Here is a 20,995-nt window from a genome sequence, read left to right as displayed (position 1 = left end):
TTCAATTTTGGAAGACTGGACAAAGATTAAAACCCAACATATGAGAAAGCATGATTTACTCATGCACACAAATATTCTGAACCATGAAAATAAAGTGTCATGGGAGATCAATTCTTTGCCTAATCATAGAGCTCTTGACCTGGCCCCTCCCAACATCCAACAATGCAAATTAAGCTCATCTTCAACATAATAAAATCTCAGCCTCAGCTTCTGATAAGATAGTTCACAGATCCATTAAACCAAGTTGCTTTGAAAGTATTTTATTTTTAAGAGGTCTCCAGAGTGAAGCTCAGGCAAGTTCACTGCTGGCAGTAGCCCAAATTATTGGCTATTTCTCATCTCCTGAAGTGAGAAGATGTAATCTCAGGTGTCCTGTTATATATAAATATCAGTATTGCCCCTTTAAATGCCATATCAAGGAGGACCAACAGGCTGAAGATGCAGAAGGCATCTCTAGAGAAGGCATCTTTAGTGGCAGCTGATGGAAATGGCAAGCTCTGGTGAATGCATAGACAACATAAGCATGCATACATAATAGTACACACCACTTTGGGGGGGGGGGGGGAGTCATAGGAATCTCCCCCCTTACTTCCCAAAACCAACTTGGACCAAGCTGGCCAAAGATTTTTTTGGGAGGGGATGGGCAAAATGAACACTTATTCTTCCCCTACTTTTTATGTTTGAAGGGAGGTGACAACCAGAAATTTATGCTACCTTATCAATGGGCCAGTTAATAATGAGAGAACCCTCGAGAATTCAGAGCCCTAACACAGGTGGCTCAGTCTGTATCAGATGAGAGGCAACTCAGGTAGTGTTTTTCATGAGAATGTCCATTCACACATACTTGCTGGTGATATTTCTTAAGCATTTCTACTTCTTGATCTTGAAGAGATCTTTCTTTACATTCTATGTGTACTTTACTAGAAAACACCCAATCTCTGCTTCAGTCTAACATCCATTCTTCAGTTAAGTTGTTCAGTAGGTTGAGCCCTTTAAAGAAATCTGCTTTGGTCCACTTGCTAACACTGGGAATCCTGGAGATGGGTCAGGTGCCTTCCTTGGAGCAGCTTTGGGTGTAGATTCAGTCAGGAGTTTTCTGTCTACCTCAAGTTAGGTTCCTTCATGGTAAGGTTAGATATTTCAGGACCTACCAGTGAGACCCAGGATTCAGACTCATCACCTAGCACCAAACCCAACAAGCCTTAAGGTGTGGACTGAACACACAATACACCAATACTCCCCTATACTCTATGGTGGGTAGCTTATGTTCCTTCAGCCAGAGAGCCCCATCTAAACTCACAGGCCCCTGCCACTGTTGCTGCTGCCAGTTCTGCTCTTGGCTCCTTTCTTTCCTTTTATACCTAGGGCTTCAGAGCCCAGGGCCCCACTTCCAGCAAGGTCTAATCCCAGAGTCTTGCCACATGCTGAGAGGCGCTGCAGCACTTCAGAAGCAGCCACAGGGGCATTGCTGTTTTGGGATAGCAGCATCTCAAACAGGGAGCTCATTTCTGAGAGGAAGGTGCTGGCCAGCTGGGTCCCCATGGAGTTCATCTCAGAATCAGCCGATTTACCAAACGTCTGGAAGGTTCTCGGCTCCTCCATGGCCATGATTTCTCGACCCTGGTTAGAAGCAGGGGAGTCTGGGGAGAAGACATTGTCTCTGTAGTTGGTGTTAAGAGGCAGGGACAGCCTTGCCATCCAAGCTGGGTCTGGGACGTTCAGCCGATCAAGGGCCAGACCTGCCAGTCAGAGAAACAACAACTGTGCTGAGACAACAGAGTGCCAAGCAGGTCAAGGGAGGAGCCGTGGGTCAGGAAGAGGGTAGTGATCAGTACGAAGTGGGGAAAGGAAGTGATTAGAGAGGATGAGAGAAAGAAAGGAAGGAAAAGAGCCCAGATAGGGGAAGCGTTTGGGGGAGGAAAAGTAAGTGGAGAACAGAGTCATGGGGAAGAGGCAAGTCAAGACTAGGGTAGTTAAGAATGTGAAACTAGGTTCAGTAAAACAACAATGTGACTTTTTGTGTTGGTTATGAGTTTCAGGTTTATTTGTCTGTTCCCTCTTCATGTCACCCTCTACCACTCCTGTGCAGCCAGGTCTCCTACCCCCATAAAGGGAACTTTTCCCTCCTCTGGGTTACTTAGAACTGTTTCCTTTGTACAGACTGTAGCATGCTATTTTTCACTTTTTTCCTTTCATTCTTTTTCTTTTATTAGAGTCTTCTTGTACAAAATTACTAATATGGAAATGTTGCACATAATTGCACATGCATAACCTATATCTGATCACTTACCCTCTCAGGGAGGAGGGAGGGGTAGAATTTGGAACTCAAAACTTAAAAAAAAATTTTTTTAATTGTTTTAACATGTAATTTGGGAAAAAATTATGTACATATACATAAATATATATCTGCCTTCATTAGCTTTGATTTGACTAATAATGGTAATTCAGCCTATGGCCTCATTGTCCCTTTTCCTCTGCTCTGTGAAGGTCCTCTGTGTGATAGCAGACTAGGCCATCTTTTGCTTCAGTTCTTACCTAGCCTTTAATTCCTGAATGGGAATTACCCAGACAAAATGAGACCCGAGAAAGACCTTAGCTAAAAAGGCCAAGGTCTCCCACTGTATCTGGGGCCGTCGCCAGCCATCTTGACTTTGCCACTGGGCTCTGATGACTCTGGAGGAGAGAATCAGGCTGATAACTTTGCACAGCTCTGTTTGACTAAAATCCAATTCATTTGCAAGTCAAGATTTCACCCTCCTAATGTCATTGGTCCTCTTTGGGAACAAAGGATGAAGAACAACAGTGGTAAAGGTCCCTTCCTCTTCCCTGTGTACTTGACTCTCTCTAACCCACATCACAGGAGCCTTGCTTCCATCTCTTCCCACCCTTGGCTACATCCCACACTCCTATTTGTTCCCCAGCCCAGCTGATTCTCTCCTGAATAAAGGCACTAGGATTTGCTTTAAAATCAATCAAAGACAAAAAATGAAACAGTCCCTATCCTCAAAGAATTTACATGCTATCAAGGGAAATAACGTGTACCCATAGAAGTAAATGCAAAACTCACAGAAAGTAAATAGAAGGTAATTTCAATGTTCGGAGCTGGTAGTTGCTGGAGGAATCAGGAAAGGCTTCATGGAGGAAATGGGGTAGAAAGTGGGGATTTCAAGAAAGGAGGGAGAACATTTCCGGCAGAGATGAGTGATGGAATGTCTAGAGTGAGGATCAAGAAGTAGGCCAGGTTGGCTGGATGACAAAGCATATAAAGGAGAGTAAGGTGCAATCGATCCTGAAGAGGTCAGATGAAGCCCAACAGTGAAGGACTCCAACTGCCTAACAGAAGAATCTGTATTTTTTCTTATAGGCAATAGGAAACTACTGGAGCTTTCCAAATAGGGGGATGATGAGATTAGACCTTGGCTTTTAGGAATGTTACTTTAGGAGCTATGTGGAGAATAGTTTGGAGAAGAGAGGGTCATGAGGGTCATGACCTCAAAGTCATATGTGGCCCTCTAAGTCCTCAAGTGTGGTTCAGCCAAAGGGCCACACTTGAGAATATAGAGGGCCACTTGTGGCCTCAAGGCCACAGGTTCCTCATCCCTGAACTAAAAGATATTGATCATGAGTTTTATAAGAGTTCCTTTATCTAAGTTCACAGATCACTTTTATAATTTATAACAAAAGATAATTTTGATTTGGGGTTTTGTTCAAGTATATGCTGTTTTTCAGTGAAATATCCCACCAAGCACAGTCTATTGTTAAATTTAGTAACTCTAGTCCCAAACACTAGGGTTTCACTATTGCCTTGAGATTTTTGACCTTAGGGGCAGCTAGGTGGCGCAGTGAATAGACCACTGGCTCTGGAGTCAGGAGGACCTGAGTTCAAATCTGTCCTCAGATGTTTAACACTTACTAGCCATGTGACCTTGGGCAAGGCACTTAACCCCAACTGCCCTCCAAAAAAAAACCAAAAAAAATAGATTTTTGACCTTTGATTCATTCCTCCAAATGAATTTCCTTAGTATTTCTTCTATAAAGTAATCCTTTGGTATTTTGATATTAGTAAATTAACTGTCATTTTGATTATATTGGCTCAACCTACCCATAAGCATTTAAGATTTATCCAATTACTTAGGCCTGTTTATTTCTATAAATGGCATTTTATAGTTGTATTCATATCACACACTAGGGTTTTGCTGGGTGAAAACTTATATGATTGTCTTCTTTGTTTACTACTCTACTGCTCTGGCTTATCATGCCTTAGTTGAAGTCTAGGCCCTGGTCCTGGAAGTGCCCCTTCCAGGGGGACAATTCTGAGGACAATTCAAAGACCTCCTCCCTTTCATTATAGAAACTGGTGCTAAATGGAAATGTGCTATACAGGAGCAAGGAGCCTGCTCAGGAGGATGATAATTGAAAGAACATCCGCTACCCTTCCAAGGCTGAGTGGTACCATGGGAACAATAGCAGATCTGGAGTCAGAGGGATGTGTTTGTGTTTGTGTGTGTGTGTGTGTGTGTGTGTGTGTGTGTGTGTGACTGCTACTCACAACCCATGTGACTTTGAACAAGTTACTTCACCCTCTAGGCTGTAGATTTCTCATCTGTAAAATAAGGTGATTGGACTAGATGACCTCTGATGTCCTTTCCAGCTCTAGATCTAGGATTCTAAGACTCCAGCTCCTCCATATAAACCACCTCCTGTGTACCCAAAATATTCAAATACCTGTCTTCTCTCCTTAGAGGGCTCTGGAAATGGTTTCAGTGGCAGAGGTAAGGGAAAGCTAGCTCCTTCCCAGACCAAGGGGAGTTAGGAGACTAATTGTTAATGATTGTGTTTCATGTAGGGTTGGCACCCAACATGTGAAATGTTACATGTGGCTTCCTGAGCCATTTCCATGCTTGGAGGGTCTTTGAGACCATAAGGGGCCATTCCCTTCCCTTCCCCAGTTTGATCAGGTTGAACAAAAATGTTTCTCACAAAAATAGAGAAAGATAAGAGAGCATGAGATTCAGAATGGTAGTGTCCATATGAGAAAAGTGAAAATGTATATCTGGAAAAATTCCATTCAAGCCTCAGTTTTTTAGCCCCCAAATTCAGCATCTTCACTGCTGAGGGAGGTTCCTCATCCTAAATCTAGAAGACTTTCTGCCCAGGCCTAGAGCTGAGAGGTGAATTCATCTCTGTTACACAAATATTTCCTGTCCAGAGAGCACCACCACCACCCAGGCCTACCTGCTAAACACAGGTACTGTCTATCTGCAGTTGATGCTGGGCTCTGCTAAAGAGAAGTCAGGGCTGAAATGATCTCTTTAGATTTGCATCCCCCTCTATAGAGCTAAGCAATGCCCTTAGGGGCTGCTGGTTGACCATAAATCTAATAGGAGAAAAGGAATAAAGAGAAAAACAGACACTGAGAGAAAAAAGGAGAAAGACAGAATGAAGAATTATATAGAGAAAGTCACCATCAGTTTTACTTTTAATCAGTCAGCTATTTGGTACAGCCTAAACATATTTGTAACCCCAGAAATAAAAACATGTGGAATTTCACTAGAAGTCAGATCCATCACATTGTTGTTGTTATTGTTGATTTGAGGACACTTCTGGGTTGAAAGTCAGGAGGTAGATGGGCAAATATCCCTTCCTCGGAGATTTCTGCCTTTTAGCTTCCCCTTCCCACCCACCTTTAGCATCAATCATTACTGCAATTTCTTCCAAAGCTAGCCACAGGGAACAGGTGCCCAGACCAGACAAGAGAGAGAAGACAGACAGAGCAGTGAGAGACAAGAAAAAGCCATAGTGGTGAGTGACATCATTAGACTTCAGCTCAGTTTTCTGCAACAGAATTACTTTATGCTGACCAGATGTTGTCCAAAATACACAAATTTTGCATGAAATTGCTGCTGTACTCCACAAGACTTAATATTTTGCTACTTACTATCATAGTATCATAGCTATAGAACTGGAAAGAACCTTTGTGGTCATCTAGTCAGTTCAACTCCCTCATTTTACAAATAAGGAAACTTGACTTGGTCAATGTGCATTAATATTAAGTGGCAGAGCCAGGATTCAAGCTAAGCTTCTTTGACTCAAGGGCCAGGGTTCTTTCCATTGTATCATGCTTTGATTTGCTAATACCACTTAATTTTTTAAAAATTCGATTTAATAAACATTTATTAAGTGCTTGCGATGTGTTAGGTACTGCGCTAAGCACCAGGGATCCAGAAAGGGGCAAAAGACAGTCCCTGCCATAATGGGAAACTAGGTGGCATAATAGATAGAGTGCTGAGCCCGAAGAACAGGGTTCAAATGTGGCCTCAGACACTTATTAGCCATGTGAACCCAGGGCAAGTCACTTAACCCTGTTTGCCTCAGTTTCCTCATCTGAAAGATGGTCTGGAGAAAGAAATGGCAAACCCCTCCATCATCTTTGCGAAGAAAATCCCAAATGGGGTCATGAAGGGTTGGACAAAATCAGACACAACTGAAACTACTGAACAACAAGCCCTCATAGAATTTACATAGATGACATGCAAACAGATATATACAAATTAAGATATATACAGGAAAAATAGAAAATAATTAACAAAGGGAAGGCACTGTAATTAAAAGGGGTTGAAGAAGGCTTCCTGTAGAAAGTGAGATTTAAAGGTGAAAAGCACCAAAAACATAAAATGAGATATTAAGGCAACAAAAGCATTAAGCTTTCTAAAGCATTAACTTAAGAATTTTGTTGTGAGGAGGTCACTGCCAACCCTGAAACACTGAGTTATTAATCCCGCAGTGTGACCGTGGAATAAGAATACAAGTAGCACAGGACAATCTCCATCAGACTATAAACTCCTTGAGGGCAGGGACTATTTTTTGCCTCTTTTTGTATCCCCCTCCTTCAGCACAGAGCCAGGCACATAGTAGGTGATTAATAAATGCTTATTGGTTGATTGATTCTCCGCCATCAATATAACCCCTTTTGATTCTTTCCTCTACCACCATGTCCTGACCACCCTGGAGGAGGAGAGATAGAACTGAAAAGGACCTCGTCACTGGCCCTGAGCATGTTTGAAGTCTTAGAGAAGAAACTGATAAACGAGTGCCTAGGTAATAACAGCTGTACAGGTACATGAATCCCTTAAAGAATACAGCTGGCTAATGTTTCTCTCAGGGAAAAGAACAATTAGCAAATTCATAAATTATAGTTATTGTCGAGGTAAATCTGCGAAATTCAAATATACTCATTAAAGACAAAGAACAAATTAATCTATTCGCTGGTGCTTTTGGTTTCCAATCAAAGTATAACTTAATTTAAACTTGCTTAAATGAGTAATTACCTTACTTGAGTTTAAAAGGAAATACAACTAATGATTTTGCTAATTGTTCTTCCCAATTGTAGCCACAATAGTCTTTCACATAGTAAATGGTCAATAAATATTTGGTGAATTTGAGTTCTGAAAAAAGAAGATCCTGAAGGGATAGAATTAATCAGAGTCAAATGAGGTTAGTGCTGATCAAAAGAAGCCCTTTACCTGTTTGTGAATCAAACAAGCTCTCTAATTCTTCCTCTAAGAGTTGTTTCACGGAGAGATCCAGCTCATTGTCCGAATTCCCATCCTCCGCTTCATGTTCTCCATGGTCACCCTCCCTGGCACTTTGCCAGTCTGTCTCCAGTCCTACATTTCTGCAAAGGAAACCAAATCACCACAGGAAGTGACAGACTTCCTAGAGTTCTCTCTTTCTTTTTCTCATTGTAAAATTCAACTTGACAAGTATTTAAATGCCTACTATCTATGTAAGGCTCCCTTTTGGTTCCTTCTCCAGGACATTCTGTTCATGGTTTCAGAACCTACTCTAGGCCAGAAGGGCAAATTCAGAATAGCTACAACTTGGGTTTCTCAATTAGAAAGTATATCTAAGTCTACTTGATCTACTAATGTCTTCCATGGTCTTGTCACCGTGACCCAGCTCAAAAATTTTCAATGGCTTTCTATTGCTGAATGAATAAATTCCAAAATCCTTAGAATGGCATTCTGTGCCCTGTACAGCCCGGCCCCAAACTACCTTTCTAACCTTATGTCCCATTATTCTTCACATTATGCTATATGTTTCAGTCAATCTATATAACTCACTAGTCTCTACAGTTACTATATTTTCCTCCTCCTCCTCATGCTTTTCCTTCTATCTGGAGGGCCCTTCTATCATAAATACATTTACTCCACCTCTACCCCATTTCACTCTTTAGAAATTCTGTGCATTCTTCAAGGTCCAATTTAAAATGTTGCCTCCTCTAAGAAGCCCTTCCTGATCCTTCTAGTATACTCACATAGTACTTTACTTGTACCTCTTTTATGGCACTTATATTCTACCTTGTATTATGTCCTTCTGTCCTCATGTCTCTTCCTATTAGATTCTGTTTCTTGAGGGCAGCTATGATATCTTGTCCATCTTCGCATGTTCCATTGTGCCTAACACAAGATTTTGCTCATACCAGACACTCAGTAAGTGCCTACTGAATTGAATTTCCACTCCTTCCTCTCAGTCACATATAGTCTCCAAGTAAAACCTGAGAAAGATCGTTTCCTAGGGTTGCTTCCATGTGGAATAACTGATGCCCAGGAGCAGGGCCATTTTCTGAGAAGGCTAAATCTAGCTTGCTAATGAGTTGTGAGTCCTCAGAAATAGTGAAACCCACTCAGGGGGCCAAACACCACACTTAACATGAACTATTATTCCCTGCCCTTTTAAGTGAGGCTTAGGTGACAAAACAAGAAGGGAATCAATTTATTAATATAAAACAAAACATATCCTGTGTGCAAAAGGAGCCCAAACACCTCTGTAATCAGCAGAGAAATTAGAGCATCAGAAATGAAATCATTTCCTTCACAGCTCTAGGACCTAAATATAGTGGCAAAAGCACAGCCCAGCCTGGGACTGAAGGATGGCAGGGGGTGGGGGACCAAGCCTGGAATTCTGACCCAGAAGAGCAAAGACTGAAGATCAAGGAACACTGGAAATCACTGACCTGAGAGAAATGAGGCCAAGAGGGGCTGGTATTGGGAGGATGGCCAGGGAAAGAGAGACAGGCCCAAGGTTTTTGAAGACACTTCCTTGAGTAGAGCCGAAGGTTACGTGTTGCTTACCTGACACTACCGGTCTTGGCTGAGTATTTGTTTCCTCTGTGGTTTGGTTTGGGTTGAAATTGGCCCTGGTGCAGCAAGGACAGCAGCTGGGATATTTGCTGTAAGACAGGAAAAATCTGTTGACTCTACACAATTCCTACCAAGCACACTTCCTTGCCGGATGTTTCCTTCAATACTGTGCTTTCTTTTTATAGTGTTTCCTCTGGCTTCAGATGTTTGTGTGATTAGGACAGGGGGACAATGCAGAAGTGACAGAGACCGAGGCAGGCAGATTCCCCAAGCTCCCTTACTTTACCCAGGAAAGATATAAGCTAAAGGAGAGGGGAGCTGAGAAAACATGTTATCCTGCCCTCACACACACACACACACACACACACACACACACACACACACTCGAGGTGGGATATATGATGAAGGAGGAAAGACATTTCTTGTAAACAAACCTTTAAAAAAAATCTCAGTCAGGCACTAGTAAATTGACACACATAATTTCTTTGCAAATGTTGTTTAGTTAATTGCTGTCTTAAGAACAGATGAGGGAGTTCAGACAGGCTAAGTGCCATGCACACATACTGATATAACAAAATAATAAAGCAACAGTAAGGTACAAAAAAAGGGGAGAAGGAAAAGAAAGCAAGTCTAATATTATTTTGGCAAAAATGAGTTATGTATTTGTTTTCACCAACACTGAAGCATTTACCTGATCCAAGAGACATAAGGCTCTAGTGCTGAGGGAAGGAGAGCAGACTGGGACCCAGGACACCTGGGTCCCCCTTTCTTTTCTATCATCCCTTTGTTGTGTGATGTTAGGCAAGGGATTTAACCTCCTCTCTCAGCTTTTGGGTTGGGCTCCTCATCTGTAAAACAGGGTTCACTATACTTGCTTTCTGTCCCTCACAGGGATGGAGATTAATGAGCTGTATTTTTAAAAAGTGCTTTACAAATGCAAAAGTTTTTCTAATTTTTGTTACCAGAATCAGTGTTTCAGCCTTAAGGGAGGTTCCCCAGGATGACTGGTTGTCTTTCCTCTGAACTCAGCATCTTGGGCCCAAAGGAAGAGAGGTCTGAGAATTCCCAATGTCAAAAGTGATTTGGAAGTCAGACCCTTGAAAGGGGAAAAGAGTAGCCTTTAGGCTGGGATTTGACTGTGACTGAGGTTTTTAAAGAAGTAAGGGTCAGTAGGTCAGTGTCCCATTTCCTGGAGCACACCCGACCCCAGCCCCATTCATCAGCTGCAGCTGGAGAAAAAGCTGTCTATTCTAAAAGTGCTATCTGTAGCAAACCATTTCCTCCTCTCCTTATCTACTTGTATGACAGATAAGAAAACAGCAGGATGACAAGCCACTTAACACAGTAAAATGTCTCTTTAATGCCTCCTCCCTTCTCTCCAGCGTCCTCATTAAGTAACAACCCCCAAGACAAAGTCTGCCCTTGTCTTTGAGCAGCTCAGGAGGGCCATTTCGATGTCTGGGGCCCATGTTAAAACTACCCAAAAGGGAGACTGGCTATTTGCCTGGTAGTCTGTGAGTCTGAATTTTTGGCAAGTTCTTGGGGGAAGGTTGAGGAAATAGTTCTGTCCTTGGAGGCCAGGAAATTTGCCTGGTCTACTTGGCACCACAGGAATGTATTTGATCCATTTTGTGAATGTAATGTGGTGTAGAGGAAAGAGCCTTGGATTAGGAAGTCCTAGGTTTGCTATTGACTAACTGAATGACCTTGGGTGACTCTCTTTCCCTCCTGAGCATCAATCTCCCTAACTGTTAAATGATGACAAGTTTACCTGCCCCATTTACTTTATGAAAGGGTTGTGAGGATCAAATGAAATCTGAAGGGGTTTGGGAACTATATGCTATAAACATAAAGCACCATGAACCTGATTTAGTATCATAGATTTACAGAGCATCTAGTCTAATACTTTCACTTTACAAATCAGGAAACTGAGGCCCAGAAAAGTTAAGTCACTTGCCAAAAATCATGTAAGGAGCAGAGCCAAGAAGAGAACCCAGGTCCTTTGTCTCTAAATCCAGCAGTCTTTCCATGGCTCTCAACAGTTGATTTCTCTTTTCCTGGACTTAATGGATTAGACTGCCTTCCTTTCTCCTACATCCTCCCTGCCCTCATCAAAAAACAAAACAACAAAACAAAAAACAAGCCTTCAATTTCAAGTCTAAATTATTCATTTCTGTTTAGTTGTTTTTTTTTTTACTTTTGTAATTGGTTGAAAATAACTACAATTTAAACATAGAGAAATTACAAATTCAGCAGAGCAATTTCAGTGCTCCAGTATCTAAAGTATAGCCTTATACATATTGGGCAAAGCCACATATCCAGTGAGCTTGCACCATTTGAATTGGGTAGCAGCTTTACTTAATGGAATCCTCATTTTCAGTCATTTTCTGACTACTACATATTATATAATAACAAAAAGTTAGGTCAAATATAAAACATTACTACACCTGCGACAGAATCCATAGCCATACTTTTTTACATGGATTAGATTTGTTTTGTCTCTAAGAGGGTGTTTGTGTTGACAATACCTGAACTGGAGGGGAGTCAATGGTGAGCTCTTCCATGGGGTTTCGTTCTGTGAAGGCAGCCACAGACAGTCGGACCAGGCTGCGCAGGATCTGGTGGGGGTGATGTTCTTTGTCTGGGTCAGCTTTGGCATTAAGATTCCTCTGCCTTCTAAGAGTTGTAGTAGAGGCTGGAAGGACTGGTACTGGCGGATTGCTCCCCTGCTCTCGGGATGGCTTCATCTGGGGACTCCCCACATTCTTTGAGGCCTTGGAGTGAGGTTGGTATGTTGTTGGTTGGGGGTCTGGAAGGCTCAGATTTTCTCGAGAAGCATTCCTCTGCCTGGGATGGTGGAAAAGGAGATTGTAGGTGTCTTGTAATACTTCTCTATCCTCAGGGGACGTTCCCTGGTTCCTTTGGTTCCTAAGTGTTCTGTACAATGTTGGGGTTAGATATGGAGCCTGCAGTGGAGAGTCCCAAACTGTTTCTGGGACATTTTCCTTTCCTGCATCCTTGTGAGGCAGCCCAGCCTCAATAAGCTCTTCTGTCTGGCCTCTGAGCACTGGCACTAGGTGAATGTCAGTTTTCTGGATTTGTTTCTGGGGTCTCTTGGGCTGGTGTCGGTAGGTTGACTCTGCTTCTCTGCAGTTATAAGCTCTATTATCTTTACGATCAGTTCTGCAGATGGACACAATCAGAACAAGAATTAATAAGAAAATGGCCAACAATACAGCCAAGCAAATCACTGTCACTGCTGAGATGCTGAAGGGGCTAGATTCTTGTGCCAGGTTCTTCAGGTGATCAAGGCTATTGGTGAAAGTGACTTTCACCAGAGCTCTGGTCTCCAAGGGGGGACTTCCTTGATCAGTGACAACAACCATCAGTTCCCATTCACTGCCAATGAGGCTGCTGGCATTGGTGGCATTGATGTATAGCTGCCCTATGTGAGGGTCAAGGAAGAAGAGGTGAGCATCATTTCCACTCCAAATAGCATAGAGAAGATTTCCATTGTCCCCAGAATCTGCATCAATGGCTACAATGGTCACTAAGAGAAACAGTTGTGACCTAGAGGCCACTGAAGATGTTCCAGAGCTGGATGCTCTAAAGGGGTCTGGGGTCTCTGAAGAGACCATAAGGTGACCAGTGGAAGAGTTCACAAACACAGAAATAGAGGCTGCCCCACCACTAAGGACAGGCTGCACCACTATGGGAGGATTGTCATTGGTGTCAAGGAGGCTGACCCTCACAGAGGCACTAGAAACAAGCTGAGGTTGACCTTTATCTTCTGCTATTACCAGAAATTGAAAACTTGTCATTTGTTCATAATCCAGTGTAGTAGAAGCTGAGATCTCCCCAGTGTCAGAGTCAATAGCTACCAGATGGGAAAAAGAAGATTCCTGGATTCGGTAAGTGACTTTTCCATTGAGGTCTAAGTCAGCATCATGAGCCTTAACAGTGATGAGATGGGAAAAAGGTAGATTGTTCTCCCAAATGGAGATGTTATACTTGCTCAACTCAAACATGGGTGCATTGTCATTGATGTCACTGATCTGAATAGTGATCTGTTTCTTGGCTGATAAGGGCTGTTTTCCCTGGTCTTGGGCTAACAACGTCAAGTTGTATTCAGGCCACCTTTCCCTATCCAGAATGGCACTGGTCAGGAGCATATAAGTGTTACCATTGGTTCTTTTTAATTGAAAATGTCCCTGTCCTTGGCTGAGGGAGCAGTGAACCAGGCCATTGTCCCCAGAATCCAGGTCACTTGCTATCACCAGGGCGATGAAGCTGTCCCTGGGAAGAGCTTCGGTTATCACAGATGGTTGAGAGGCCCATGTAATATGTATGCTTGGGGAGTTGTCATTGACATCTAGAATCTTGATGAGGACTTTGCAGTGAGCTGGAATAGGGTTGGGCCCCAAGTCCCTGGCCTGTACATCTATCTCATAAGCAGGGGTTTTTTCATAGTCCAGGGGCTGACTCAGAATTATCTGACCTGTCTTGGCATCAATACTAAAGGTGTCTTGTACATCTGGTGGCACATGCTTACTGAGGGAAAATTCAACCTCCCCATTTGGTCCTTCATCAGGGTCAGTAGCAGTGAGGTTTATGAGAAGGGTCCCAGGGACAGCATCTTCCCCAACTTCTAAAGCCAAGGAGCTCTCTGCAAACATAGGACTGTTGTCATTGGAATCCAAAACACTGACCTTAACTAAGCTGGTGCCTGACTTGGGGGGATCCCCATTGTCAAAGGCTGTTAATACCAAGTCAAAGGATGCATGCAGCTCCCGGTCAAGCTCCTTAACCACCACAAGCTCTGCATGTTTGCTTTCATCAGGCCCCAGGATCACCTCCAGAGCAAAATGCTCACTGGGAGAAAGTGAATATGAGTACAAAGTATTAGGGCCAGTGTCAAGGTCCCAGGCTCGGTCCAAGGGAATCCTGGTCCGAAGAGAGGCACTTTCAGAGATCTCCAGCTCCTGCTCTGCTTTGGGGAAGCAGGGGTGGTGATCATTGATGTCCAGTACCTGGATCTCTACATGGATCAAAGCTAAGCCCGCTGTGGTCAGCACATCAAAGGATATCAGACAAGGATCTTTCTGTTTGCAAAGCTGCTCTCTGTCAAGCCTCCTCCCAGTGCTGAGTAAACCATCTTTAGAGCCAACCTGAATGGGAAGCACCTGAGGTGGCTGCAAAATCTGGAAAGCCCCTTCTTGCCTGTTTCTCTCCTCCCAGCCCAGTTCTTTTGACAGTTTTCCTATCACTGTTCCATATGGCACTTCTTCTGAAACTTGGTATTTTACAGTGAGAGTGGCTATCTCCTGACTGTCTGCTGCAAAAAAAAAGATCCAGCACAAACCAGACAGCTGAAGCTGTAAAAAGAACGCCATGCTTACCACCCTGTCAGATGGGATTTGGAAGGTGATAAAGTCCCTCAGGGGCTGGAAAGGTCTTCAGGTGTTTCCTGGGGGGAGTGTTTGGCCTTGTCCTCTTGCCACCAAACTTGCTGGCATAATCAGGTCCCATATTCAGATGCTGAAAAAAATAGCAAGATTTCCAGGCAAATCCATCTTCATTTGAAGAGAGCCGTGAACCCAAGTTTGGAGAGAATCAAAGCTTCACTTTTGCACCAGTCTAGATACTTATGTAAAGGATAATAGGGGACTTTACCATGTGAAATGGGATGTAGGGATTCAGACTCCAAACAGTTTCGAGAGCAAGGAAATAGAGAGGCTGCTTTTTCCTATGGAAACCCCACCTACAGGAAAGGGAGGCCTGTGAGTTGAAATGTCAATTAGAGAAATAGCATTTCCCATGGAGGCTGAGCATGAGAATCCAGCACCAGCTCAGGAGACCCTCTGCTGGGAAGGTGCTGTCCAGTAACTGCTCTGCTACTGCCAGAAATCAATCCCTTTCTCTAGAGGGAAGGGCTACCTGGAGCTATCCTTCCCTAGTCCCCAACTGTTCCCATCTGCATGCCATGCTCCACAGTGTGGTCACAGCTACCACTCCTCTTCCCTCCACAGATCCACTCCCTCACCTTTTCCCCACTGTGGCTTTATAAGACCCCTTGCTTCATAAGACCTACCAACATGTTTCTATGTCCCGGCACTAACTAGCACACTCTATTTAATTCCTTTCTCCCTTTATGACCCTCCCCCAACTTCTAATCACTTAGTTTCATTGTTCTTCCTGTCCTGATTTTATTCTGGTCTGGGGGATTCCCCAGTCTTCCACTTTACCATCTTTTCTCATGCTATTTTTAATCTATCCTCTTTCTCCCTCTTTCCCTTCCTCAATTTCTTCTGTGTCCTTAATCCTATTTATGACCAACTCATCCACTGACCTCTAGTTCCTGACCACTACCAACTCCCAGAAATATTTTCATTGACTTTTGTGTAGTACACCCACCCTTCACCTTCCTCCCACCCTTGAGGGAAGGGAAGGAAGGGAATAAGAATTTATATATCTCCAGGTACCAGGTACTGTACTCAGACATGAGAGGGTAGGTGCTGTTATGACCCCCATTTTTCAAAGTTAAGGAAACTGAGATTAAGTGACTTGCCCAGGGTCACATAGCCAATAAATGTCTGAGGCTCAAATTGAACTCAGGCTCTTAATTTCAGGCCTAGAACATTATCCACTGTACCACTTGCCTCTAATAAAGTTAGAAGGTTGTGTTGAGGGGTGGGTTAGGTGGACAGTAAGGAGTGTGTATAATTTTGCATTGTTCCTATGGAATCAAGTTATTTTTCATGACTTTCTTCCTCAGTCTGGGGTTTCCAGTGTCACAGGGATTGATCGACATGTTAATAATCCCTCTCTAAATTTCCTGGATTCCATGTATCATATATACAAAGTAAAGATAGTTTTGCTTTCTTGCCTAGGGTAAGACCATTTTTCATTTCTTCCTCCTGTCCAAGAAAGTGCAGATGCCCACCGCTACCTCCCTATCCATATTTGGCACAGTGATTATACATCTTGGATTTTCTAAAAAAAAAGTCCTGATTCCAAGAAAAGGAAATATACATTTATGAGGCTTTTCAAAAGGAAGATCTTATGTCATACCATGTGTTCCAATTCTTGGTTTCAGTTATATGAATCACTTTAATTGTAAGAAACAAGGCTGCCTGTCATACACTCTTGCATCCACGAAGGAGCTAGAGAGCAGAGTGCTGAGTATTCACTGCCATCTGCTGACCACAAGTTTTTATAACACTCCCACGGTGTTGCCCAATTGCCATCTGGTGGCCAAAGACTTAGAAAGAGGACTTGAAATTAAATTGAATTCCAGAAATGTTTTAGGTAATACCAGAGTTGTTTTAATAAGCAAAAAGCCTTCTCAGAGAACTGCTTTGAAGGAAATAGTACTCATTTGTATGTAGAAGTTTCAGTATGCTTATTTTTTAATCAGTCTAATTACTTTATAATCATATGCTTTTATGTGAGTAGTATCACCACATACTTATTATCTAGAGATATTATTTACTGAAGCTGGTGTCAGTGGGAAAAACATAATCTCACTTCCTTACAAGTTTTCCTCAGATAATAAATAAGATATTAAACCTCAAATACAAGATGGTCATATACAATTTTCTCTAATGTTAACTTTTTAAACTGTAGAACAAATAAGCATGTTAGTTTTATAGCCTGTATTTCTACCCAAACTTTTACATCTCTCATTAAATATGTTATTTGATACATATATGTGTTGTTTTTAATATAGTCTGCACTTCATATTTTTGATAGGTCTTCTGTTTATGGAACATGGTGGAGCATTTGGATATATGTGCATTTAATTTCGTTTGTCAGAGTGGGAAAAAAATTTTTTTTGGTCTTTATTAATTTGTTTACTTTTAGTTCATAAGATTCATTACCAAAATTCCTTGAGTTTCAAATTTTCTCTCCGTCCTCCCCTCCCCCACATGGCGGCATAATCAAGTATAATATCTGCAGATACTTTCACATTAGGCATTAGTCAGGTTATAAAGAAGGACTGTATCAGATGGAATGAACAATGGGAAAGAGGAAATAAAACCGAAAAAGAAAAAAAGCTGGTAGTTTGCTTCAGTCTGGGTTCAAATTCAGTTCTTTCTCTGGATGTAGACATCTCTCTCCATGATGAGTCTTTTGGAGTTGACTTATGATGCTGGATGCTGAGAAGAGTCCAGTTTATCAAAGTTGATCATCACACATACGTTGTGTCTGTAATTGTGTACAAATTCCTCCTGGCTCTACTCTTCTCACTCAGCATCAGTTCATATCTGCTCCTCGTTTCTTATAGCACAATAGTATTCCATAACATGCATCTACCGCAATTTGTTCAGCCATTCCCCAATTGAGGGGCACCCCCTTAATTTCCAATTCTTTGCCACCACAAAAAGAGCTGCTATAAATATTTTTGTACATATGGGTCTTTTTCCCACTTCTATGATCTCTTTGGAATACAACCCTAGAAGTGGTATTGCTGGGTCAAAGGGTATGAAATTATTTATAGCCCTTTGGGCATAATTCCAGATTGCTCTCCAGAAAGGTTGGATCAGTTCACAACTGCACCAGCTATGCATTAGTGTTCCAGTTTGTCCACATCCTCTCCAGCATTTGTCATTTTCCTGTTTTGTCATCTTAGCCAATCTGACCAGTGAAATGTAGTACCTCAGAGTTGGTTTGATTTGCATTTCTCTAATCAATAGTGATTTAGAGCATTTTTTCATATGCTTATAAATATCTTTAATTTCTTCCTCTGAAAACTGCCTGTTCATATCCTTTGACCATTTATCAATTGGGGAATGACTTGTATTCTTTTTTTTTTTTTTTGCCTTTTGGAGGGCAGTTGGGGTTAAGTAACTTGCCCAAGGTTACACGGCTAGTATTTTTGTGTGGGTGTTAAGTGTCTCAGGCCAGAACCGAACTCGGGTCCTCCCGACTCCAGGGCCGGCACTTTACTCACTGCACCACCTAGCTGCCCCATGACTTGTATCCTTATAGATTTGACTCAGTTCTCTATATATTTTAGAAATGAGTCCTTTAGGGGCAGCCAGGTAGCACAGCGAGTAAGAGCACCGGCTCCAGTGTTGAGAAGACCTGGAGATCGAATCCCGGGCTCAGACACATTAGCACCCACCCAGAAACACTTGGCTGTGTAACCTTGAGCAAGTTACTTAACCCCAATTGCTTAAGGGCGGCCAGGTGGCTCAGCCAGTAAGAGCACCATCTCCAGTGTCGGGATGACCTGGATAAAATCCGGGCTTGGATACTTAGCACCACACCCAGAAATAACTGGCCATGTAACCTTGAGCAAGTTACTTAACCCCAATTGCTTTAAAAAAAAAATGAGTCCTTTATCAGAGACACTGGTTGTAAAATTTTTTCCCCAATTTTCCACTTCCCTCCTAATCCTGGTTGCATTGGCTTTGTTTGTACAGAAGCTTTTCAATTTAATGTAATCAAAATTATCCATTTTGCATTTTATAATGCTCTCTAACTCTTGTTTGGTCATAAAGTCTTCCCCTCTCCACATTAAAATTTTTTTAATAGCTTGAATTTACTATACATATAATAATAGGCCAGGCAGGCAACGAGCATTTATTAAGTACCTATTTTGTGCCAGGTGCCTTGTTAAGTGTTTGGGATTCAAGGAAAGGCCAACAGGAGTCCTTGCCTTCAAGGAGTTCATGATCTAATGGGGGAGACAATATGCAAACAACTACAGACAATCCTCAACTTTCCTGGGGATAGCATTCCTAGAAAACCATGGAAAAGTTAAAAAAAAAATCTAATGTTAATACATTGAACCTATGAGAAATAGGGGCTTAAGTTCCTGCGACCACCAAAAACTGTAATCTTTTGCTAAAGATTGCTAAAAATACACTTTTCTGCATATAATATTAATTCTAATAATATGCACTTTTCCTAACAAAGTAACCATAAAACGACCTATAAAATACAGTATACAAAATAAAATTAGTAACATGTAAAACTTTTGTTCATGCTAGTAATTCCCTAGAATTCAACGACATTTTGTGCTAATATCTCAAATTTTTTTTTTCTTTTTGGAGGGCAGTTGGGGTTAAGTGACCTGCCCAAGGTCATATGGCTAATTGTGTTAAATACCTGAGGCTGGACTTGAACTCAGGTCCTCCTGACTCCAGGGCTGGTGCTCTATTCACTGCACCACCTAGCCACCCCCTAATATCTCAATTTTTAAAAAATTCCAGAAAAGCCATTGATTTCAGACAATATTCACTTTTCCTGACACATGAAATCTATAGTACCATAAATAGCATTAAATTTCATCTGATATTGTTCAGTCACATGCAATTCTTTGAGACCTCATGTTGGGTTTTCTTGGCAATGATACTAGAGTGGTTTCCTATTCCTTCTCCAACTCATCTTATAGATGAGGAAACTGAGGCAGAGTTAAGTGACTTGCCCATGGTCACACAGCTAGTATCTGAGGCTAGATTTGAACTCAGGAAAATGAATCTTCCTGACTTCAGGCCTGGTGCTCTATCTACTGTGCCACCTAGCTACCTTCACCATAAATACTCTACAGCAAACAAAATTCTTAAAACTAAAACACTTTTTAACCTGAATCTTATCTTCCAGTGTGTCAGATGGAAGTGTGAAGGCATTGTACTCTATAATATACTGCTAGAATCCTCTATGCCTTGACCACTCTCTGAAAACCAAGGGAGAGTTTGCTAGGACTTTAGTCACTAGGAAGAGGCTGAGACTGGTGAAGTCTAGCAGCACCTCCAAGGTTCTGTCCTTCACAGCCATCGTGGCAACCCACTGGCTTGAAAAAAATGTCACCTATATCTTTTTCATGCTCTGTTTGAGATCCTTAAGGGTCTCAGAGTATGGAAGCAGTTGTATGTGTGCAGTTGCCAACAGGAAAGTAAAAATATGGTTACTAAAAAATCACAGGAATGCTTGAATTCAGGAAAGTTAAACCTAGGATTGACTATATGTACAAACAAGTTACATACAGGACAATCAGGAAAAATCAAGAGAAGGAAGGCACTAACAATGAGGGTGATAAAGAAAGGCTTCTTGTCAAACATGGGATTTTAGCTGAGAGTTGTAGGAAGCCAGGAAGCAGAGATGAGGGGAGAGAGAATTCTAGGCATGAAGAACAGCCAGTGAAAATGTCTAGAGTCAGGAGATAGGGTGTCATATGTAAAGAAAAGCAAGAAGACCAGTGTCATTGGATCAATGAGTCTGTAGAGGGGAGACTGGGAAGGTAGCAAGGGGTCAAGCTGTGAAAAGCTTTAAATTCCAAACAGAGGATTTTATATTTAATCTTTGAAGCTGTGGTGATGGGAAGCTTATTATTTTGGATAAGGGTGTGGCATAGTCAGCCCTGTGCTTCAGGGAAATCAAATTGACAGCTGAGTGGAGGATGTACTGGACTGCAGAGGGAAACTATCCAGCAGGCTATTGCAACAGTCCTTGTGTGAGGTGGTCTCAGTGTCAAGAGAACAGAAGTGGGATATACAAGGGAGTTTAAAGGTAGAAGTGACAGGCTTTGCCAATAGATTTGTTACAGGGGTTAAGAATGAGAGGCCTAGGACGACACCTGGGTTGTTGTAATAAGAATGTAAATTTTAAAGATCTTCCCTGCCCCTAGGCTAATGTGCACCTGAAGCCTGGGGTGGGGGAGGCTTGTTTTTCAGTAGATACTTCTTGATTGGCCAGTGAGTCAATAAGGTTGTTACATTCTCTGAGCCAGGAGAAGGCTATATAAGCCCTGATGTGTGGCTTTGTTTTTGGGACTCACTTTGAGAAGTGTTCTGTGATTTGATCTGAATTCTGGGAAGCCGTTGTTGAGAGTCCCCTGGCTTTGA

At 42.1% G+C, this 20,995-nt stretch overlaps 2 protein-coding genes across 2 annotated transcripts; both read right to left on the bottom strand.

Annotated features, from left to right (window-relative positions):
- Positions 1 to 244: 244 nt before the first annotated feature.
- Positions 245 to 15,097, bottom strand: LOC138172817 (protocadherin-12-like). Its single transcript, XM_069102711.1, has 5 exons — positions 14,543 to 15,097; positions 11,672 to 11,990; positions 9,135 to 9,232; positions 7,524 to 7,675; positions 245 to 1,739 (listed from the first exon to the last, which is right to left on the bottom strand). Exons 2-5 carry the CDS (start codon positions 11,888 to 11,890, stop codon positions 1,297 to 1,299), a joined length of 912 nt encoding a protein of 303 aa, XP_068958812.1. The 5' UTR covers positions 11,891 to 11,990; positions 14,543 to 15,097; the 3' UTR covers positions 245 to 1,296.
- On the bottom strand, positions 12,321 to 14,536 carry PCDH12 (protocadherin 12). Its single transcript, XM_069102297.1, has 2 exons — positions 12,395 to 14,536; positions 12,321 to 12,326 (listed from the first exon to the last, which is right to left on the bottom strand). The coding sequence occupies exons 1-2, from the start codon at positions 14,534 to 14,536 to the stop codon at positions 12,321 to 12,323; spliced, it is 2,148 nt and encodes a 715-aa protein (XP_068958398.1).
- Positions 15,098 to 20,995: the final 5,898 nt, after the last annotated feature.

Source organism: Petaurus breviceps, unplaced genomic scaffold (genome assembly GCF_028583685.1).
Source record: "Petaurus breviceps papuanus isolate PSGF00001 unplaced genomic scaffold, PetGlider_PUasm1.0 551, whole genome shotgun sequence".
Lineage (NCBI taxonomy): Eukaryota > Metazoa > Chordata > Mammalia > Diprotodontia > Petauridae > Petaurus > Petaurus breviceps.
Note: the sequence above shows the minus strand (reverse complement) of the source record. Positions and strands in the feature narration are given on the sequence as shown.

Coding starts and splice junctions, on each gene's coding strand:
- LOC138172817 (XM_069102711.1), bottom strand. CDS start 11,890: ATGAAGCCATCCCGAGAGCAGGGGAGCAATCCGCCAGTACCAGTCCTT. Junction 9,233..11,671: donor TTGACTCCCCTCCAGTTCAG/GTATTGTCAACA, acceptor CCTGTCTTACAG/CAAATATCCCAGCTGCTGTC. Junction 1,740..7,523: donor CTTGTTTGATTCACAAACAG/GTAAAGGGCTTC, acceptor TCTGACTGGCAG/GTCTGGCCCTTGATCGGCTG.
- PCDH12 (XM_069102297.1), bottom strand. CDS start 14,536: ATGGCGTTCTTTTTACAGCTTCAGCTGTCTGGTTTGTGCTGGATCTTT.